The 18,177-nt window shown below is 32.5% G+C and overlaps 1 protein-coding gene across 1 annotated transcript in view; it reads right to left on the bottom strand.

The window, feature by feature from the left end:
• LOC111504977 (probable cytochrome P450 305a1) overlaps window positions 1-8,027 on the bottom strand; it is a 31,799-nt gene extending 23,772 nt beyond the window's left edge. The window contains exons 1-3 of the mRNA XM_023159709.2: window positions 7,886-8,027; window positions 4,738-4,992; window positions 2,168-2,686 (exon numbers count right to left, since the gene is read on the bottom strand). Coding sequence (XP_023015477.2) covers window positions 2,168-2,686; window positions 4,738-4,992; window positions 7,886-7,970 — 859 coding nt within the window. The 5' untranslated portion in view covers window positions 7,971-8,027. The remainder of the gene's footprint in view (window positions 1-2,167; window positions 2,687-4,737; window positions 4,993-7,885) is intronic.
• Between the last annotated feature and the right edge of the window lie 10,150 nt (window positions 8,028-18,177).

Below are 18,177 nucleotides of genomic sequence, written 5' to 3'. Positions count from 1 at the left end.
TTTGTAACCCTTGAGAAGTTTATTTGTCAAATGTATGGAGTTAAAAATTCTTCAAATGTTAATGATGTTCGATTTCATCTATTCTCAAGTACTTTCCAGTCTAAAAAATCCAATGAAAACTTTGAAAAAAAATTCGAAACTTCGACTCATCCAGTTTGCCACCCTGTAAAGCAGAATTGTCCCAGCATTTATTAAGGGTTCGCTATGTGACTAAGTTCTGGAGAAATGCACACTTAACATCCGACATCTTTATCTCCAGTTGCTTCCGGTTGGACCATCAACGATGATAAATATGATTTTGTCTGGTTTGTGGGAGAGCAATTACCTTCCACCTTTGCAGATGTTATTATTCAAAGTAAGTATTTAATAGAACATTAATCAATAAAAACTGAATTATTATATAACGAACAAAAACAGTTACAGGAATTTTAATTTTTTTGGTACAGATGATGGAATATTGGAAGACAATAACAATTCCCAAGACGATGATATAAATAATTCTGACATTGGTAGGGAAGATGATGATGATTATGAAGATGCCTCCTTTTTTTGTGACACTATTATAGACTGGAGATATTTTAATTTGAAATTCAATGAATTTGAATGAATTTTAATGTAATTCACGTGTAGTAATCAATACTTTTTTAATTAAAAAAAGTAATTTCTGAACCTTCCTTGATATAGTTTTTATTCCATTTTTTTCAATTTATGCTTATTTTGATTATATTTTCATTTTTATGTTGAATTTTTGTCATTCCAACTTGTATTTACAAGAGCAACTGTAAGTAACATATTTTTGCAATTATTTCCTGTCTTATTCTTAATTTTTTTTAACACTAGCCCATACGCTGCCGTCGCTTTCTGTTTCTTTTGCACTTTGAACTGTCTCTCTCTAACCACAAGCATTATACCGCAATAATTTTCATTACTTTTTTATTTATATTCAATACTTAACAATCGGATTAACGTCTGGCGAATTAATTTCAGATTATTTTATATTTGAAGAACATAATATAAAAATTACAGATATTCAAAAATAGTTTGAATTTTTTATTTAAAAAAAAATTAAAATCGCGTATGGCACATAATTAACAACAATAAAAATGCCTGGCAATAAAAAATGTATGTCTGGTGGATCAATCTAAAGGCAAAAAATTAAAAATTATGCTTTAAAATATTCTTTTAAAGTTAAGGATTTTTACCTGTGCAGGTAAGATGCGCATTAATAAACGCAACCACTACCGCCAGCCAGACACCTCGGAATCTAACCGAAAGAGCAAGAAAGACAGCATATCAAAAAACCAACTGTTTTAAAATTCTTATTTTCCAAACGTTGCTAGCTCCCGTACTATTACTGCAGTTTCGTCCTATATGGACATTCTCAAACTAATACAAATATTGTATCAGTTTGAGAATGTCCATATAGGACGAAACTGCAGAGTAACGTTAGTTACAATTAAAAGTGGTGAAAAACATAGAAATTTTAATTATATTACTTATTGTATTGTTTATATTTGAAAGTGTATTTGACTGAAAATTCCATAATTTTTTTCTTGAATAACCTTTTTTTTTCACTTTTGGGTAAGTAAAATTCATTTTACTGTTAACCCTTTTAGTTATAAGTGTTTCAAATGAAACATGACTGTTTCTCTGGAGCAAATGTTTTTCAACAAATAAAACTTTTTTCGTAAATCTTAATAATGAAAATCTATTTCGCGAACTCAATCGACAATATTACGAAAAAAACTTCATTTCCGATGAATCATATCAGCCATAACAAACCTTCGTCTAGAAACCGGCTCCATCAAGATTAACCTTACTTAAAAGGTTCACGTGATTTAAAAAAATGTCGAAGCAACCCTCCGGATTTATTGGCTATGGTCTGTATGTTTTGCGGTCTGACATTTCGACTTCAGGCGGTAGACAGTGCTGTAGATATCCACACAGCACATACTCTATGCACATTCTTTATGCGTTGTGAGGACAACTAGAACACTGAGTACTGTAGTTGTATGTAGACGAAACGTCAAGCTTCAAAATCTACAGTCAATGGCCAACACTCTCCGAAAATAGCTTTAAAGCGTTTATCACCGGCTAATTTTCAAATCAAAATGTGTTTCACTTTTTATAACAGAAAATAATAAATGTAAAAACACTATCGAAATACCTGTAAATGTCGTTTCTTCATCCCGAACTTTTCTCATTTCTGTGATAAAAAAATGAATCAAGTCATCGTCTCGCCCTTCTGTCCATGTTTCAAAATGTTCTCGAATAGGTTCCATCAACATCGCTTTGAACTTATCGTTAACTTTCAGTGCCAAATTATAACATGTTTTTTCTGGAGCCAGGAATCGCAACCAGGGCATATGGTTGAGCGCACCACCTGCTATATCGAAAGCTTTTCCTCTTTCATCCAAAAGTTTCAATAGTTCTACGAGGCGAACATGATTTCTTTGAAATCTGGAACCAGCTATAAATACCCATAATACATTGAGCACCGAAATCTGCATAATTGTTTCAATTTCCAGTTCTTTGTTTTTGTTTTTCTCCAGAACCGTTAACATTTCAGAAACTTCGTCTTGAATATGACTTTCCATAGGTTTTTTACCCAGTCCAAGCTGGCGAAGATGAAGAGTTACAAAATGTCTTTGGATTTTCCAGAGCTCTCCGTCAGTACCAGTTATACCTAAACAAGGGTCATACCATAAAGGATAAAGTTTTTTCAACACCAAGTACAGATATCGATCATCCCAAACAAAAACTAAGAGATACATGTATTAGTATTACACCTATTATGCTAGAAAATTGCCACAGAAATTGTCTGGACCGACAACTTATGTGCATCCAACAAAGAGGTCGTCAATACGAGCATTCAATGTAGATTGCCATGAAGCTTTGGATTGTGAATTTATTGCGTTATCAATATCTGTAATAAAAAAGACAGGTCCGTATTTAAAAAAAAAGTTGATGGTGGCCATGTTGACACGAAACGTTTTATTGAATATTTATTATTACATCGTCATAGTACACATTTTTCTTTCCCATTTTTTTATATTCTCCGAAATAACAATTCCATTCGAAAAAAACGAAAAACGGCATTTTTGTTTTTTCCCAGTATAACTCGAGAAGGGCGTTAATTTTCTTCGACCATTTAATATGAGTTTCTACAAAATAAAAACTTCTTGAATTACATTAGTATTTACTGTGGTTGATTGTAAGACCGAGACAATAAGCTTATGGTATGAGAGATAAGATACATATATGTTTTCGAAAGAAAATTAGAAAGACATCTAGAGAAAACTGCATCGATTGTTGTTTCATGTCTTGTGGTAGGCTCATTTCAATTATCATTCATTAGTAGTTCTAATTCATCTTGTAGAAAGTTTATCAAGGGTTGTCCATCTTCGGACGCGAAATTACCATTGAAATCTCCTGCTGAAATTAGTCGCAGCATATGATAGTTTTCTTCTAATTCTTTAGAACCAACTCGACCGTAAATGTGTGTTCGCCAGATCACACTTTTCGTAACGCTCTCGTCACGCATTCACCAGCTTACTCTCCAAGTCAAGCGCGAGTAAAGAAGTTTTACTTAAAAAAAAAAGTTAAACAGCATTATTGTTCAGGGTCACGGAACACATGATCTATCGGTGTTCTGTGTCACGATGCAATGAGAATATGAAATTCGTTTCTGATTAAAATCTTCGCACATTGTATTGAATATAACAAAACTCTTTGGCTATACTCTAGCCAAGGAAAAATATATCTATATTTTTTTTATAAATTAACTAATGCGGAAAAGCAGTTATTTAGTAAGTGACATACATCAACTTTTCCAGTAAGACAATACTGTAAAAATGTTTTTATCAGCTTTCAATTTTTTTTAATAATACAAGTGTAAATGTGGTACGAAGAAACTTTCTTCAAAAGTCAATAAAATCCGCAGCTAAAATTAATTCCTGGCCATAAGTTAATAAGCCGCACGACACAATTTCAATTGAATTTATTTTTTAACTTGGTTACTGTATATGATTTCCATTAGGTTCAATTGCAAGATGTGTTGCTGGTGATAGTTTAGAAAAATATGTTTGAATTTTTTTTCCGTTAACCAGCTATCGCACGCCTACGAACGACAACCCTCAAAAGTCGAAATTTGTGCGAGATTAGGACTAACAAAGTCTCACTTTCTAACGTGTGATTCCTAACACGGGTTGGACGATAGTAAGTGAAAATCGAGCGTTAAGTCTCGGGCTTGAACCATCGACTCACACATCGGCCGATTGACTGAGTAAACAAAGCACCCACGTCGAACCCCCCGGCTACCGACCGACCATAGTATTTTCCATTCTTGGGTTTTATTTGCAGTTTGTTCACTGAGATAATCTGAAAGCAGTTGCTTGGAATAATTGAAGGGACAACTGGTACTAATAACAAATGGATATTTCAACCAACTCAGAAAACAATGTGCTGCAAAAGGAATCTAGATATTGGCGATTCAACGTAAATTGGTCTAGAAAAATAATAGATTTTCGGCAAAAAGCAATAGATTTCTGAAAAAACTTCACCTGCGGCGGGTCCATTGATACTTCGAAAATATATTTTTTTCTATTACTATTGATTCTGAGAAAACATTACCAAATTTTATATCTCCCATGCAATACTGACATTGAAAAAATAGATAAGACTTAAACTTAAATAATTAAGAATGTTCAAATCCAAATATTTGATACCCCTACTCACCATTTCTGGTTCCCATTGATCGAAGTCTGATGAAAAAATTGTCAGGCCTACCATCGTATTCTTCGGAAGTAAGAACTTTTTTTACTGCGCCATATGACAATACTACTACCACCTTATTCACTCCCAATTTCAGTCCAATCACATTTGATTCATAATCTTCCGACAACTTGGAAAACGCTAAATATTGCCCTCCTAAAGCTGCTGTTAATTTCCTCAGTTGGAATACATTTCCAATTATTGGAAACCAAAATGGACCTACCAAAATAGTAGAGTAGGTAAATATGAAACAAAACATAAAATTTACATACTGGATACTCTTGTACATTCTGGTACACACCAAACGGAATCCATGAATCCGTGAAAAATTTCTCTAAACCCCGTTATGTTGTTAATTATCAATAGAAATATGAAAAAAAAAACATTTACCTCTGTCACTTCTGGTATAGGAGTGATATTGATTCAGGATTATAGTTGTAGAATGAGTAGACTATAAAATGAAGTAATTTTCTATATCAGTCACTAAACTACTGAATAGCGAAGAACTCATGACAGAAGAACTTCTGAGGGTAATTCGAAAATGTTGGAAATTTATCTATTCAAGACCAAATACAAATATTTTCACTAAGATAGTATTCGTCAGGGATTCAAGAACGGTATCAAATTTGGATCCGAAACAAGTAATTTTCCCAGTTGAAATCAAATTTCTAAATATCTATCACTCCTAACTACTTTCCTGGATAATATCACGCTGGATATTGAGGTTTGGAGGTATTACCTCTCATCACTGCAGGATAGATTCGACCCAGACAACAAAGTGGTATTAGCGGGGAAGCAGTTGTTTCCGGTATGCATTTACCAGACCTGTGGTGTAGGTAGTTGGGAGAAATGAATATTTCGTGATTTTATTTTGAAATGTTTATTTTCTAGTACGTATGTATCTCTCCTCGATAGTGTTCAGACACGGTTTGATCTCAGTTACAATTGATGATAAACAATGTTTGAGAAACAATCTGCATTAACAAACTTTTTCCCAGGCCATTTTGAAAAAATGTCTTCTCATATTCAAAGTAGTTTATTCATTTTCGAATCAAAGTATTTCTAAACTGAAAAATATAGAATATCTCTTCGCAATCAATTTAAATAAGAGTTAATTTTTCTCATTAACTGATGATACACAAGAGCAACGAACCTATCCAATTTGCGATATGGCACAGAAAGGACAAACAAACAATATTCAAAATGATTTGTTTTTAAATAATGTTTGAACAACAAATAATATGATAATGACTGTTGTAAACAAATGTGAAAATAAGAGTTTTCTACAATATCAGAGCCTCTAATTAAGTTGGCATAAATATTTGTTTTGCAAATTACACTTTTCACAATTTTCGAATGAAAGTAGATAATTTCGCCAATTCTTTGAATCGTTTGAATGTGGTTGGGGATGTTTCTAATTAAAAATTATAATTGTGGACTTCCATTGTGTTAAAATAACAGATTTTGAAACCAAGGTGAAAATACGTTGATAATATTGGGTGGGATAAAAATAGAAGTGAAATTGATATGATAAGTCAAATTGAAAAAAAAAATAAATGATAGAAGATACCATCTATGGTATAGTATTACTGAAGGCAAATCGAAGAAACAGCGCCATCTTCTAATGGATGTGACGATTTGGGTTCTGGGGTTCTGGTATCAAGTTACCTGTTTTATAAAAGAAGCTTCACAAAAAAAGGAAGCGATTTCATCTTTCGAGGTCGATAGCAAGGCTTGGTTTTGCAACATATCGCTTTTAGAGTTTTTATTGATACCATAAATGTGTCTTTGTAAAGAGAGACGACATTGCCACTACTCTACTAATATTATCCTTGTTTAAATATTTTCCAAACGGGTCGATTCTCTTAGTCAAAAGACTATATTTTTCTTAGACAAACTTTTTACTACTATCAAAAGTCAATCTGAGACTAGTGAAGGTGTTTTAATGAAAAATGTATCCAATTATTAAGAATTTTATGTAAATCAGAAGTCAAAACTAGATACATACATACGTATAAGTAGATACATACGTATAAGTAGGGTGTGGTAAACGTTTACCACACCCTACTTATACTGGTAAACGTGTGTGGTAAACTTTTGCCACACTCTCTACTGTGTAGGCAGTTGGGAGAGATTAATATTTTGAAATTTATTTCGAAATATTTATTTCTTTATTTTATGTAAACCTTCCATTTGAGAAAATATCAATTATTAATAAGATCATAATTAGGAGGAAAATTGCGATGAAAATTGCCGAAGCAGTGTTTTTGAATCAACCACCATCAAGAACATTTTTTTTATTTCTGAATATTGATATTTAACAGATTGAAATATGTTTCTTGTTGAATCAACTGAATCGGGTATCACGTGCCTTATTTTTACCGGTAATTCAAAACTATGATTTTTTTGCTATATTTTCGAGAGAGAAAAATTGTTTCAGTGAATTTTATGCTGTTCAAGGATTTCTGAATTGAATATTTGCAAAAATTGTACCCCTTTTATTGTGCAACTGAATTATTCATAATTATTCCGTTAGCGCCACTTGACTCAAATCGCAGGTGAATTACTCGGTGTGATATTATGAATAAAATGGCATCTCAATCATAATTTTTGATGGAGAAAAACTGAAATTATGTGAAACGGCACTTTTTAACTGAATATAAGAAATTTCAGACCACCTGTAAACTTGTATCTGTAGAAAAGAACACGTGTTCTAAAATACATCAGAGCAAGTTTCACTCATAATATTCAGTTGGAAAAATAGAGAGAGACCATTGAAATCATTTGATAGCAGCAAATTTTCCATCTCATATAGCCTTTTGTGATTTTTTAAATGTATTATTCACACTACTCTAGTGTTTTACAGGGAATTATGTTATGAAACAGGGAACCAAATAGTGTCTTGGGAAATTCAATCATTCCTCTCAAAATAATTCAAATAATGTAACTTAATGCCTTAAAGTATACCTACTTATGAAATTTCAAGACTTTCAGTTGTGAAAGACCATGAAATATTGAATACAAAATGATTTTTTCATAATTTTTACAAAATCATTTCTTCAGTTTCATTTTCAACATTTTAACTCATTATTAAAAACTGTTTGTAACTTACCTGGCGGAAAATTCTTAGGTTTCCTGATAGCTCTAATCAGATATAAAATTAACAGAAAGATCGTCAACAATAATAAATAATACATGATTTATATAAGATCGACTGGACTTGACCGTGGTAAAATATCAATTCACGAACATTCTCTCAGTTTTCGATTTATAAAATAAACGGAAGGGGAATCGATAATTGAGATTTTCATTATCTTCTTCGATATATTCCCGTTATAGTCCAGGCTGAATTAACATTATATTGAATCAAAACTTTCATGCTTCACTTCACAGATCTTCAATTCTAGTTCAGATTCAAAAAGGACAACAAAAAACTAAAAAATGAATAAATATTGAACAACCGAGAATCTACTGAAGGGTAATAAATGGTAAACTGAAAAGTTTGCTACGTAATATAATCCTTCGAAAAATCTAATAATGAAAAAATAACATTTTAGTACTTAGCTTTTTCATAGCTTCCAATGTTTCGGAATTTAGTCCCAGTTCTCAAAACCTAAAAGAAATATTGGGAAAAAACTTTTTTTTTGAAAAAATATATATTATATGTATTATATATATATATATATATATATATATATATATATATATATATATATATATATATATATATATTTCACAAAACCTTACGGATCACGACCGATCAAGTCGTTTTGAGCTTTTTTGAACCATGAGAGCCCTGACCTCTTTTCGCCCCTTGGAGGTGGATTTATAAAAAAAACATAGGTGTTGTCAAGTATCTAAGTGCAATTACACGGTCAGTCGCCTTTTCTACTTCTTTAGGGTTGATTTTTGTCAAACTCTGACATTATATAATTATATCGAAAGTTGTAAACTGGTTGTCTATCTGATGGAGAAAAAATAACAGAATGGTCAAAGCCTTATCTGACATGAAATGTATTTCAAATTTATTCTCATTTTTTGAATTCCACCAATTCAGAGCATGCTCAGAAGAAAACCACGTAAATCGTAATGTTGCTACAATTAAATTGTGCTATAAACTCTTGAAAGAAAGAAATATCTGTAATCACGATTCTATAAAATATCAGTTAATTCTAAACTATACAACAACACCAACTCAAAACGTTCTTTGCCTCTCCTAAAAAATCAAGAACTTTGAACCTAGTCAGTTTATGAATGTCAGTCTCAATACTGTTTTCCTTTCGTATCTGACTAAGAAAGTTTATACAGATTCAATTTAGTTAATTTTTCAATTAGTAAACTCACATTGTGATACAGTTCTTCGCGAATAATTCAAAAAGTAACTATTTTATCAAATAAGTAATTCAGAATAAAACTGTATCTTATACAAAAATTAAAAGAATGACGGATTTATGGTGTCTACAGAACTGATAAACGAGGTAATATCTTATTTGAAGTTTGTTCTTATTAGTCAAACGTCAAAGGTGTCAACGTGAAGTAACCAAGAAAATGTGAAAATCACTTCCTAATTACAACCCCAATTGAAAATACTCGTTAACACTTATCAATCCACTTTATTCATATACTTGTTATATGCTCTAGATGTTTGACAGGTTTGGTGCTCATGCTCAACTTAAAAAAAAAACATTTGTGTAATTTTGCAAGGAATTGCTTTTTCCTCATGAAAACTCTTAAACTGTATTTTATTTATTTATTTGAAAATAGGAAATCCTAGTATACCTACATAAAAATCCAAAAAGGTAAAAATGGTATATAAAAAATATTAAAATAGTATAAAAATTCTTCTAACAATAAAATTCGATCAAATAATATATAAATACAAGAAGCTTAAAAGCTAAAAATAGAAATGTGTTCCTGAGAATATTGTCCCATGACACAGAACAAATCAGGAGTATTCAGAATAGTTAGTTCCATATTACAATTACACTAGTGCATAAAAACAATTATTCGAGTGGGTATGAATTATTTAACATATCAAAATGTGGCAACGACGTAACATAATGTATACGGAACACATAAAAGCTCGAACCAATAAAACAATTCGATGATGTGAAACATAAAAATAAAAAAAATCAGAAAATTCATAGAGTACGTGATGTAATATATATGTTCAACTGAACCTTGAATGAATATAAAGTAACAGAATCTTTAACGTGGTAAGGTAATTGGTTGAAATCATTCAATCCTCTGAAAAACAACGATTTCATAGATTGCTTTGTTCTTGTCCTGGAAATGTGGAATTGATTGATGGTTCTTGTATTGTAGTCATGAATTTGAATATTGTACGTAATGAAGGAATCAAAATATTTTGGTAATAAATTTCTGGTCATTTTATAAATAAATATCATACTTGAGTAATACAGTCGATCTGCCACATCATACCACTTGAGGGCACTCAGCATGCATTGAATAGGAGTGTATCTATTACATTTTAAGATGATTCTCAAACCTCAATTTTGCAATTTCTGTAACTTCTGTATATTGTTTTTATCTGAAAGATAAAGCAGAGTAGAACAATAATCAAAATGGGGCTGTATAATGGTTCTGTATATTGTTATTTTTGAAAACATGGAAACTTCCGATGAAATCCTGGAGAAAAAAAATAGTTTTTTTGATATCTTTTTAGAAATATAGTTACAGTGTGCATTGAGTGTTAGTGATTCTTCCAACACGAAGCCTAAATACTTGAATTCTGACACCCATTCACCTTCCACTTCGAGTTGAAGCTTTTTATAGTCAATTGATTTCAGTTTATGTTTCTTACTAATTATCATTGATTTGGTTCTATTCGTATTAATTTTTACTTTATTTTCATTTAAATATATTTCATTTTTTTTCAACTGTTTCAACTGTTTCTACAGCGTCATTTCCATATCATGTAAGTAACGTGTCATCTACAAATACTGTAAGATTAATGGTACGTTTATTGGAGCATTGACGAAAACACATTATATTTTGCGTATCAATTCTGGTGTTTGGATCTACTGACATTATAAACCAAAGACTGTTTTTGTTTTTTTACTAGAGATTATTTTTTATAAAATACTTACTTTTTGATTTATTCGAGAACTGAAAGCGTAGTTTAATTGGTTGAAAAATTTTCACTCGCGAATAAGTCGAAAAATACTGACTTTTATAAAAATATTCACATAAGAAACTTTGCTTAGAACATTTTTCACTTCCAGAAAGGGGGAGCATACACCACGGGGTGAAAGCATCCCCCGGTACACGAGGATGCAAGTTTGAAGCGGAGAATTAGTAAAAACTAAAAGATAATTTTTATGAACATTGGCACTGTTTGGGAAAATTGTACGTGATAATCGTCATTGACTGGACTATTTATACAAAATTACTAGAAATAAACAAGTTATTTATGAAAGACTGATTGTTTGAGAGGATAAAGACAAAAATATTTGGATGAACTGAGTTTTCAGACAACATACATACATATATGTATGTTTTGTGTTTTCAGTTTCATAAAGACAATCGTTTATGACATTTGGACGTTTTATTAAATATTAGACCCCACTTTGGAAAACAAACTTTTATGAACTCTTCATGCTGAAACACTCACATAGTTGATTCGGTATTCGATTTCCACGATAGGACGCAACAGTAACAGCTTAGTTGTCCACGAATTTCTGAATAATCATCAGTGCTTTTCCACCGTCGATACTGGAGCATTCAAGCGGAAATTGCTGGACTGGCGGCTGGCGGCTTAGGCACAGCTTTGATAGAGCCATCCAACGGCTCTAAAGCAGGAATTTCCTTGACCAGATTTCTCGTAAATGGTAACAATCACACCATGCCAGTAAGAATAATCAACCCCAATAATGACAGGGTGACTCTCAAGAAAGGGCAGGTAATAGACACCTGCGAACCGATTGTAAATGAAAGACTTAAGGAAGATTGAGAAAGAAGACCATCTATAGCGTGCTCAACAACCCGCAAAGGAACTCATTGACTCTTTCAAGAAAATGTGGAGCCATCTGTCTGAAGGAGAACTATGCAAGACCACCCGATTCGTATATGAAGAGAATGATATGTTTGTTGAGGGCAAAATCATTGTTCGAACGGATTTAGTTCAACATTGGATCGATACTGGCAATGCCAAGCCCATACGCCAACCACCGAGACGAACTCCCTTCGCAAAGCAGAGCGAAGATTCATCCATCGTTGAGGAGATGTTGAAGATAAGAGTAATCGAGAAATCAAGCAGCCCCTGGATGCCACCTTTTGTGATGGTGACTAAGAAAGATGGATCGACGAGATTCTGCGTAGACTACAGAAGGACCAATGATGTCACCAGAAAAGACAGTTATCCTCTTCCCAAAATAGATGGCACCCTGAACGTCTTGGCTGAATGCAGATGGTCCTCATCATTAGATCTGAGAAGCGAATATTAGCAAGTGGCCGTTCGCTTCTAGGATAAAGAGAAGACAGCCTTTTCCAGTGGCAATGGATCATACCAGTTTGAGTTCATGCCGTTCGGATTATGCGATGCATCCGCAACAGTTTAACGCTTTATAGATTTGGTGTTGGTGGCTCTTCAACTTCAAAAACACAAAAGGATAAATAGCCAAGTGGATCAAACAGTTACAAACTTATAATTTTGAAATTTGATACCGAAAAGAAAAGAGTCACAGAAAGACAGATAGCCTTTCAAGAAGACCATGCCTGACATCCGGATGAAAATGTTGTCAACGCCAGGAGGACAAAGATAACCAGTTGCCAGAAGAAGAACTTTACACCAGACAGAACAAAGTAGCGAACAAAGACTCTTTTATGGACATCTTTGATAGGGAGATAAGCTCCCCTGCCTCCCGCTGCTTCGCGTTCCCTCTGACACAGATGGTAACAACCTGTTCAGGGATATGGACAGAAGATGTGAGGAATCACTTGAACGTGGTGTAGTTCGATTGTAAACAGCATTCGAGGGTGACACTTCCTTCATGAAGAAGCAAGATTTCATTGAAGCGCAGAAGGAGGATCCGTCTTAAAAACGAGAATGGGTCGACAAATGAGTGAGGCCGTAATGGCAAGAGATTTCCAAGCGCGGCCAGTAGTAAAAGGGTTACTGGCTTCAATGGGATTCTATGTGTAATCGAAATGACCTAAATGACCTACTCACTCAGAAATGGGAAAGCCCGGATAGAATAACTCACAAATTCTAGCTAATCCTTCCAAAGACGTGTATCGCAAATATACTCGAACCGCTCCACGATGGTCGCACGGGAAGCATTTTTTCATTTTTTTTATTATTGCAGCTCTTTCATGGAATAATCACAACCAAATCAGTTGAGCATAACTTTGTTCCAATTCAAGAACATTAATGAAATCAACTTGGATTTTTAACTTTTTAGAGAATCACAAACTTCATGTATGTTGCAACGATATTCAACTTAATTTTAAAATTTCGCAAACCATATTGAAACTGTTGCGGTTAACCATGGCACAAAACAAATGGGGGTTTAAAGAAAATATTACGACTGTTTGATGACATTAACTGCTTTCTTATTCTTGAATAATTATTGTTTGATTATTGAGTTTATTTGATTACAAAAGCTTCCTCCAAGACAGTTAACGTCAGCCGAGAAGGCAGAATTAGTTTTAATATGTGGTGATAACTATAATAAGCCAGTGCGTGAAGCAGCAGATATACTCAATGAACGTCATCCAGACAAGCAAGTGCAAAATTTCAAGTAAATTTAAACAGACTGGGTGTTAAGATTATGAATATAAAAATGAACGTACCAAAATAGTATGTACTGAGAAAAAACAATTAGAAGTTGTTGAAAACCCTAGAAGATCCACACAAGGAATTTCTAGTTATACGGCTGTAAAACAAAGGTCTGTTAAAAAGATTCTTAAAAATGAATATCATGCCTATACGCCTATGCTCGTTTGCACGTTTCAAGAACGAGACTATGACTTACGGTATGACTTCTGCATGTGGATTCAAGGACAAATAGAAGATCATCTTGATTTCCATAAACACATTTTTTCTGGAGACGAAGCTACGTTCCACAACAAATGCCGTTGTCTCTTCCGAAAATTGTAGGTGGTGGTCGAACGAAAATCCAAATTTTGTCATTGACAATAAAAACCAATATTATCAAAAAACAAATGTATGGTGCGATATTCTTAACGACAAATCAATAGCGCTGTTTTTTTTTCGCCACAACCTAACTGGTGGTACCTATTAACAATTACAATGGCCATTGTATGGCGAAACACGTGTTGTGTTTTTGTAAATTCGTTTAGTGAAAATCGCACAATAAAGTTTTTTTTGAAAACGTTTGAAAAAATTTTTATTAAGTATCGGCCAATTCCATCATATACAATATTTAGATCGCAATAGCAAAATATGTATATAAGCCCGATGTTTCAATCAATTCGCTTTTGTTTTTAACACGCTTTTGTTAGCTTCACCTGTATGTATGTAGGTATGTTTGTTTGTAACTCTCAAACTCGGAATCTGTATTTGACAGAATTATTGATTGATCTATTCGCGGGCAGATGGCGCTGTACGCAACGTCCTTGATATAATTCGAACTCACATCACATATATTTCTTTATTTGAAAAAAGTGGTTTTTATTAACACGCGCGCCTGCTGCCTTGGGCTTAGTAGCTGATTTTCAGGCTCCCTCTCCGGAATCGGAAAATATAAATGGCCATTTTTCTAAACAATATACGATTGATCCCAAAGTTTAGATAAAATAAATATAGTACAAAAAGACTAAAAAACACGCTTTTATTATAGCATACGAAACTAAAAAATGAAATATAAATATAATTTTAAAAAAACACGCCTCTAAAGAATATCAAACTGAAAAGTTAACAATATTTTTTTCAAATAAGCTTTTAAACAATAACGAACGAAAAATTCTAGTATCATTGTGAAAAAAGCGTGGGCGCTTTATGCCATATTTTTTGTATATCAAGCGCTCGTCGCTTTTTTCACAATAATACTAATATTTTTCGTTCGTTATTGTTTTAAGCTTATTTAAAAACAATTATTTTTAACTTTTTAGTTCGAGATGTTCTTTATAAACGTGTTTTTTAGTTTTTCAAACTATAATTATTTTAGGAACTCTTGACGCAATAAATGAGATTCACCAAATTTGTACAAATGTTGATAGATGGTGCAGGAGTCGAAATTTGTTGCACTTATGTTGTTCTTAACTTTAATTTATGGACAAATTTCTCCTAATACTATACATTTATTCCCGAATAACAACATTGAACATTGAAGTGCAAACATGACATTGTCAATCTGCGTCGCTTGAGTTATATTCAGCACTTCAGTGAATAAAAGTCTGAAATTTGTTGGATTTTTTATCGTTTCTTCGTCAAGAGTGCCGTAGGTCGAGAGTTTTTGGCTGAATGTTTCATATGGGAAACCGGTTCAAGTGATCACACCAGAGATATTCTATGCATTTTGCTCAGACAACATCCCACTGGCAAGAAATTAAAATTTTAATATTGCAAATTTTTTACTTGCACATTCACTTGATTTTTTCATTTCCTCTTGGTACAACATCAGTTTAAGAATATTGGGTTGGAACTGTATATTATACGTAGAAAAAAAGAAATTTTATCTAATCTTTTTTTTTAGTGGAAGAATTATAGTAAATTTTCCTTAGAAAATATATTGATATAAATCAATTCTACTCTAGAAATATAACATATCTAATGCACACAGAAGGAAATTAACATTGAAACAATATTAATGAGAATGAAACAAAGACTTTATATTTCACCAATTCACTCGAAGAATTGATAATATAACAACGACAAAAATACATATCTAACAATGATTACCAAGATGAACAATATATTTGTCTCTAGTTCACAACGTGATCACCAGAGGGCGAATCGAGTATTTTGAATTCCTTTTCTGACTTACCGGCTTCGAGATCCCCATTTACACGATATATTGGAAATATTGAGGTAGTATTTCTCATGACTAAGAGACTAAGCCTATTATTTCTGTTTTAAAATGAGTTAGATGATAAACACATTATCTTTCGCTAGCCAAAGTAATAAATCTATTACATCCCTTGTACATTAGAACGACTCATTAACTTATACAAATCGAAATATATCAGAGTATCTTGTCATTATCTATAAGTACAAACGGAGATGCATAGAAACCCTACGGTTTTCTGCGAGTCGGTTTTTCATCAAAAACTTTCGGCCAAATCAAAAAGATTAGCCAACTTTGTACATCTGTCAACACGTGTAGTTGACAGATGGTACAAGAATCGAATTTAGCAACATTGTGTTGGTTTAGAATGGCAATACGGAAAGAGTTGAACCAAAAGAATTATTTAGCCGCTTCAACCGCTGCGCTCTAAGGAACAAAATTTAGCAAAATAGACACAAGCACAAGTGTCACAATTCCAATTGGTGACATATTCTCATAGTCACTATCAAATTGTCTTATTCTATGTTGATGCATTTTCCACAATTTCATTTTATTGTCACGAATATTTTATTGTTTTCATTAAGTTATTTAATTATCGTTTCTCTTTCGGAATTTTTCTATAACCGTGGTGCTTAGTAGTAGATCGAAATTATTTCTTGAGAATATATTCATGTATATATCGAAAATAATACCACAAGACCTCGAAATTTCATTCGAATAAGTTTCGATTATGATTGTTAGATTTCTGGACATCATATACATTTTTAGTATTCAAGAAGGAGTTTTCATTGAACGATTGTTGTCATATTTTTATGAGATGAGATGTGAATCAGTGAAGTGTGCCAATTCATTTTTCATTTCGGTAAGTTTTATTGATTCACATATCTATTTGGGTTTTCTCAGTAGAGTTAGGGTCTCGTTGCTGTCATAATCGAATTGAACACGTGCATTTATGCAAAGTTTTTTTTACTGTAGCTTTTTCCCAACACCAAACCGTTATTTTAACACTTCGACACGTGTTTCGATCACCAAGTGATCATCTTCTTCTTGAAGATGATCATACTTACAAAGCTATCCTTATTTATACCATAGATACCTGTTTTAGGTACCTGCGTCTAGAGTGTCTTAAATCAGTTTCAAAATATTGCCTTATCTACTAATCTTTAATTAATTTTACAATGTGTCGTTATGTAATAGTCAGATAAATTTAATAATTGAAATATTATAAGCTATTTAAAATTATTTTCACAATATTGCCTTATCTACTAGTCTTAAACTAATTTTACAATGTGTCCTTTTGTAATAGTTAGGTGAATCTAATAATTAAAATATTATAAGCTATATAAAACTAGTTTCACAATATTGCCCTATCTACTATTCTTGAATTAATTCTACAATGTAATGTAATTATGTAATAGTCAGCTGAATCTAATGAATGAAATATTATTTCAACTAACTATATAGTATACTATTAGGTATTGGTCCACCATCGTTATTCATAGTATTATTATGTTTACTTATTTCTACAATCTCATAGGCATCTAAATGCCTGTTGTTGTTGTTAACTTGTCTAACTAATCTTAATGAACTGGAGTCTATGGAATGGTTTTGTTGAAAAATATGATGGGCCACTGCCGATTTTTCAGTTCTTCCATATTTTAAGTGTGCTAAGTGTTCCTTATATCTTATTTTAATGATCTTTTTGTCTGTCCATAATATTTTGCACCGCAGTCCTTACATTTAATTTCGTAAATTCCAGACTTTTCTGAATTCTCTACTTTGTCTTTTGGACTTCCTAAAAGGCTCTGTAGTCTATGACTTGTTTTAAAAAGCACCGTCATACCTAGTTCCCTGAAAATCTTTCCAAAGTTCTTCGTGTATTGGTGGTATGGAACTGAGATACCTATATTTATTTCGGTTTTTGTCCTTTCTAAAATGTGGTCTAGGTATGAAGGTGGTTTTTAAAACAAGTCATACACTATATAGCCTTTAAGGAAGTCCTAAAAACAGAGTCGAGGATTCGGAAGAGTCTGAAATTTACAAAATTAAATGTAAGAACTGCGATCCAAAATATTATGAACAGACAAACGATCTATTGAAATAAGATATAAGGAACACTTGGCACAGTTAAAATATGGAAGACCTGAAAAATCAGCAGTCGCCCATCATATTTTGCAACAAAACCATTCCATGGACTTCAGTTCATTAGGATTATATAGACAAGTCAACAAGAACAGGCATCTAGATGCCTATGAGAGTGTAGAAATAAGTTAACATAATAATAATAATATGAATATAGCTTGTTCAAATAATATTTCTTTATTAGATTCAATTGACTATCACATAAGGACACATTGTAAAATTAATTTGAGACTAGTAGATAAGGCACTACTGTGTAAACTAATTTTATATA

The sequence above is a fragment of the Leptinotarsa decemlineata genome, unplaced genomic scaffold, assembly GCF_025532065.1.
Source record: "Leptinotarsa decemlineata unplaced genomic scaffold, Ldec_3_MD MMD2_P_RNA_scaffold_11, whole genome shotgun sequence".
Taxonomy (NCBI): domain Eukaryota; kingdom Metazoa; phylum Arthropoda; class Insecta; order Coleoptera; family Chrysomelidae; genus Leptinotarsa; species Leptinotarsa decemlineata.
The sequence above is the reverse complement of the archived record's forward strand: the minus strand, read 5'-3'. Positions and strand labels throughout refer to the sequence as shown.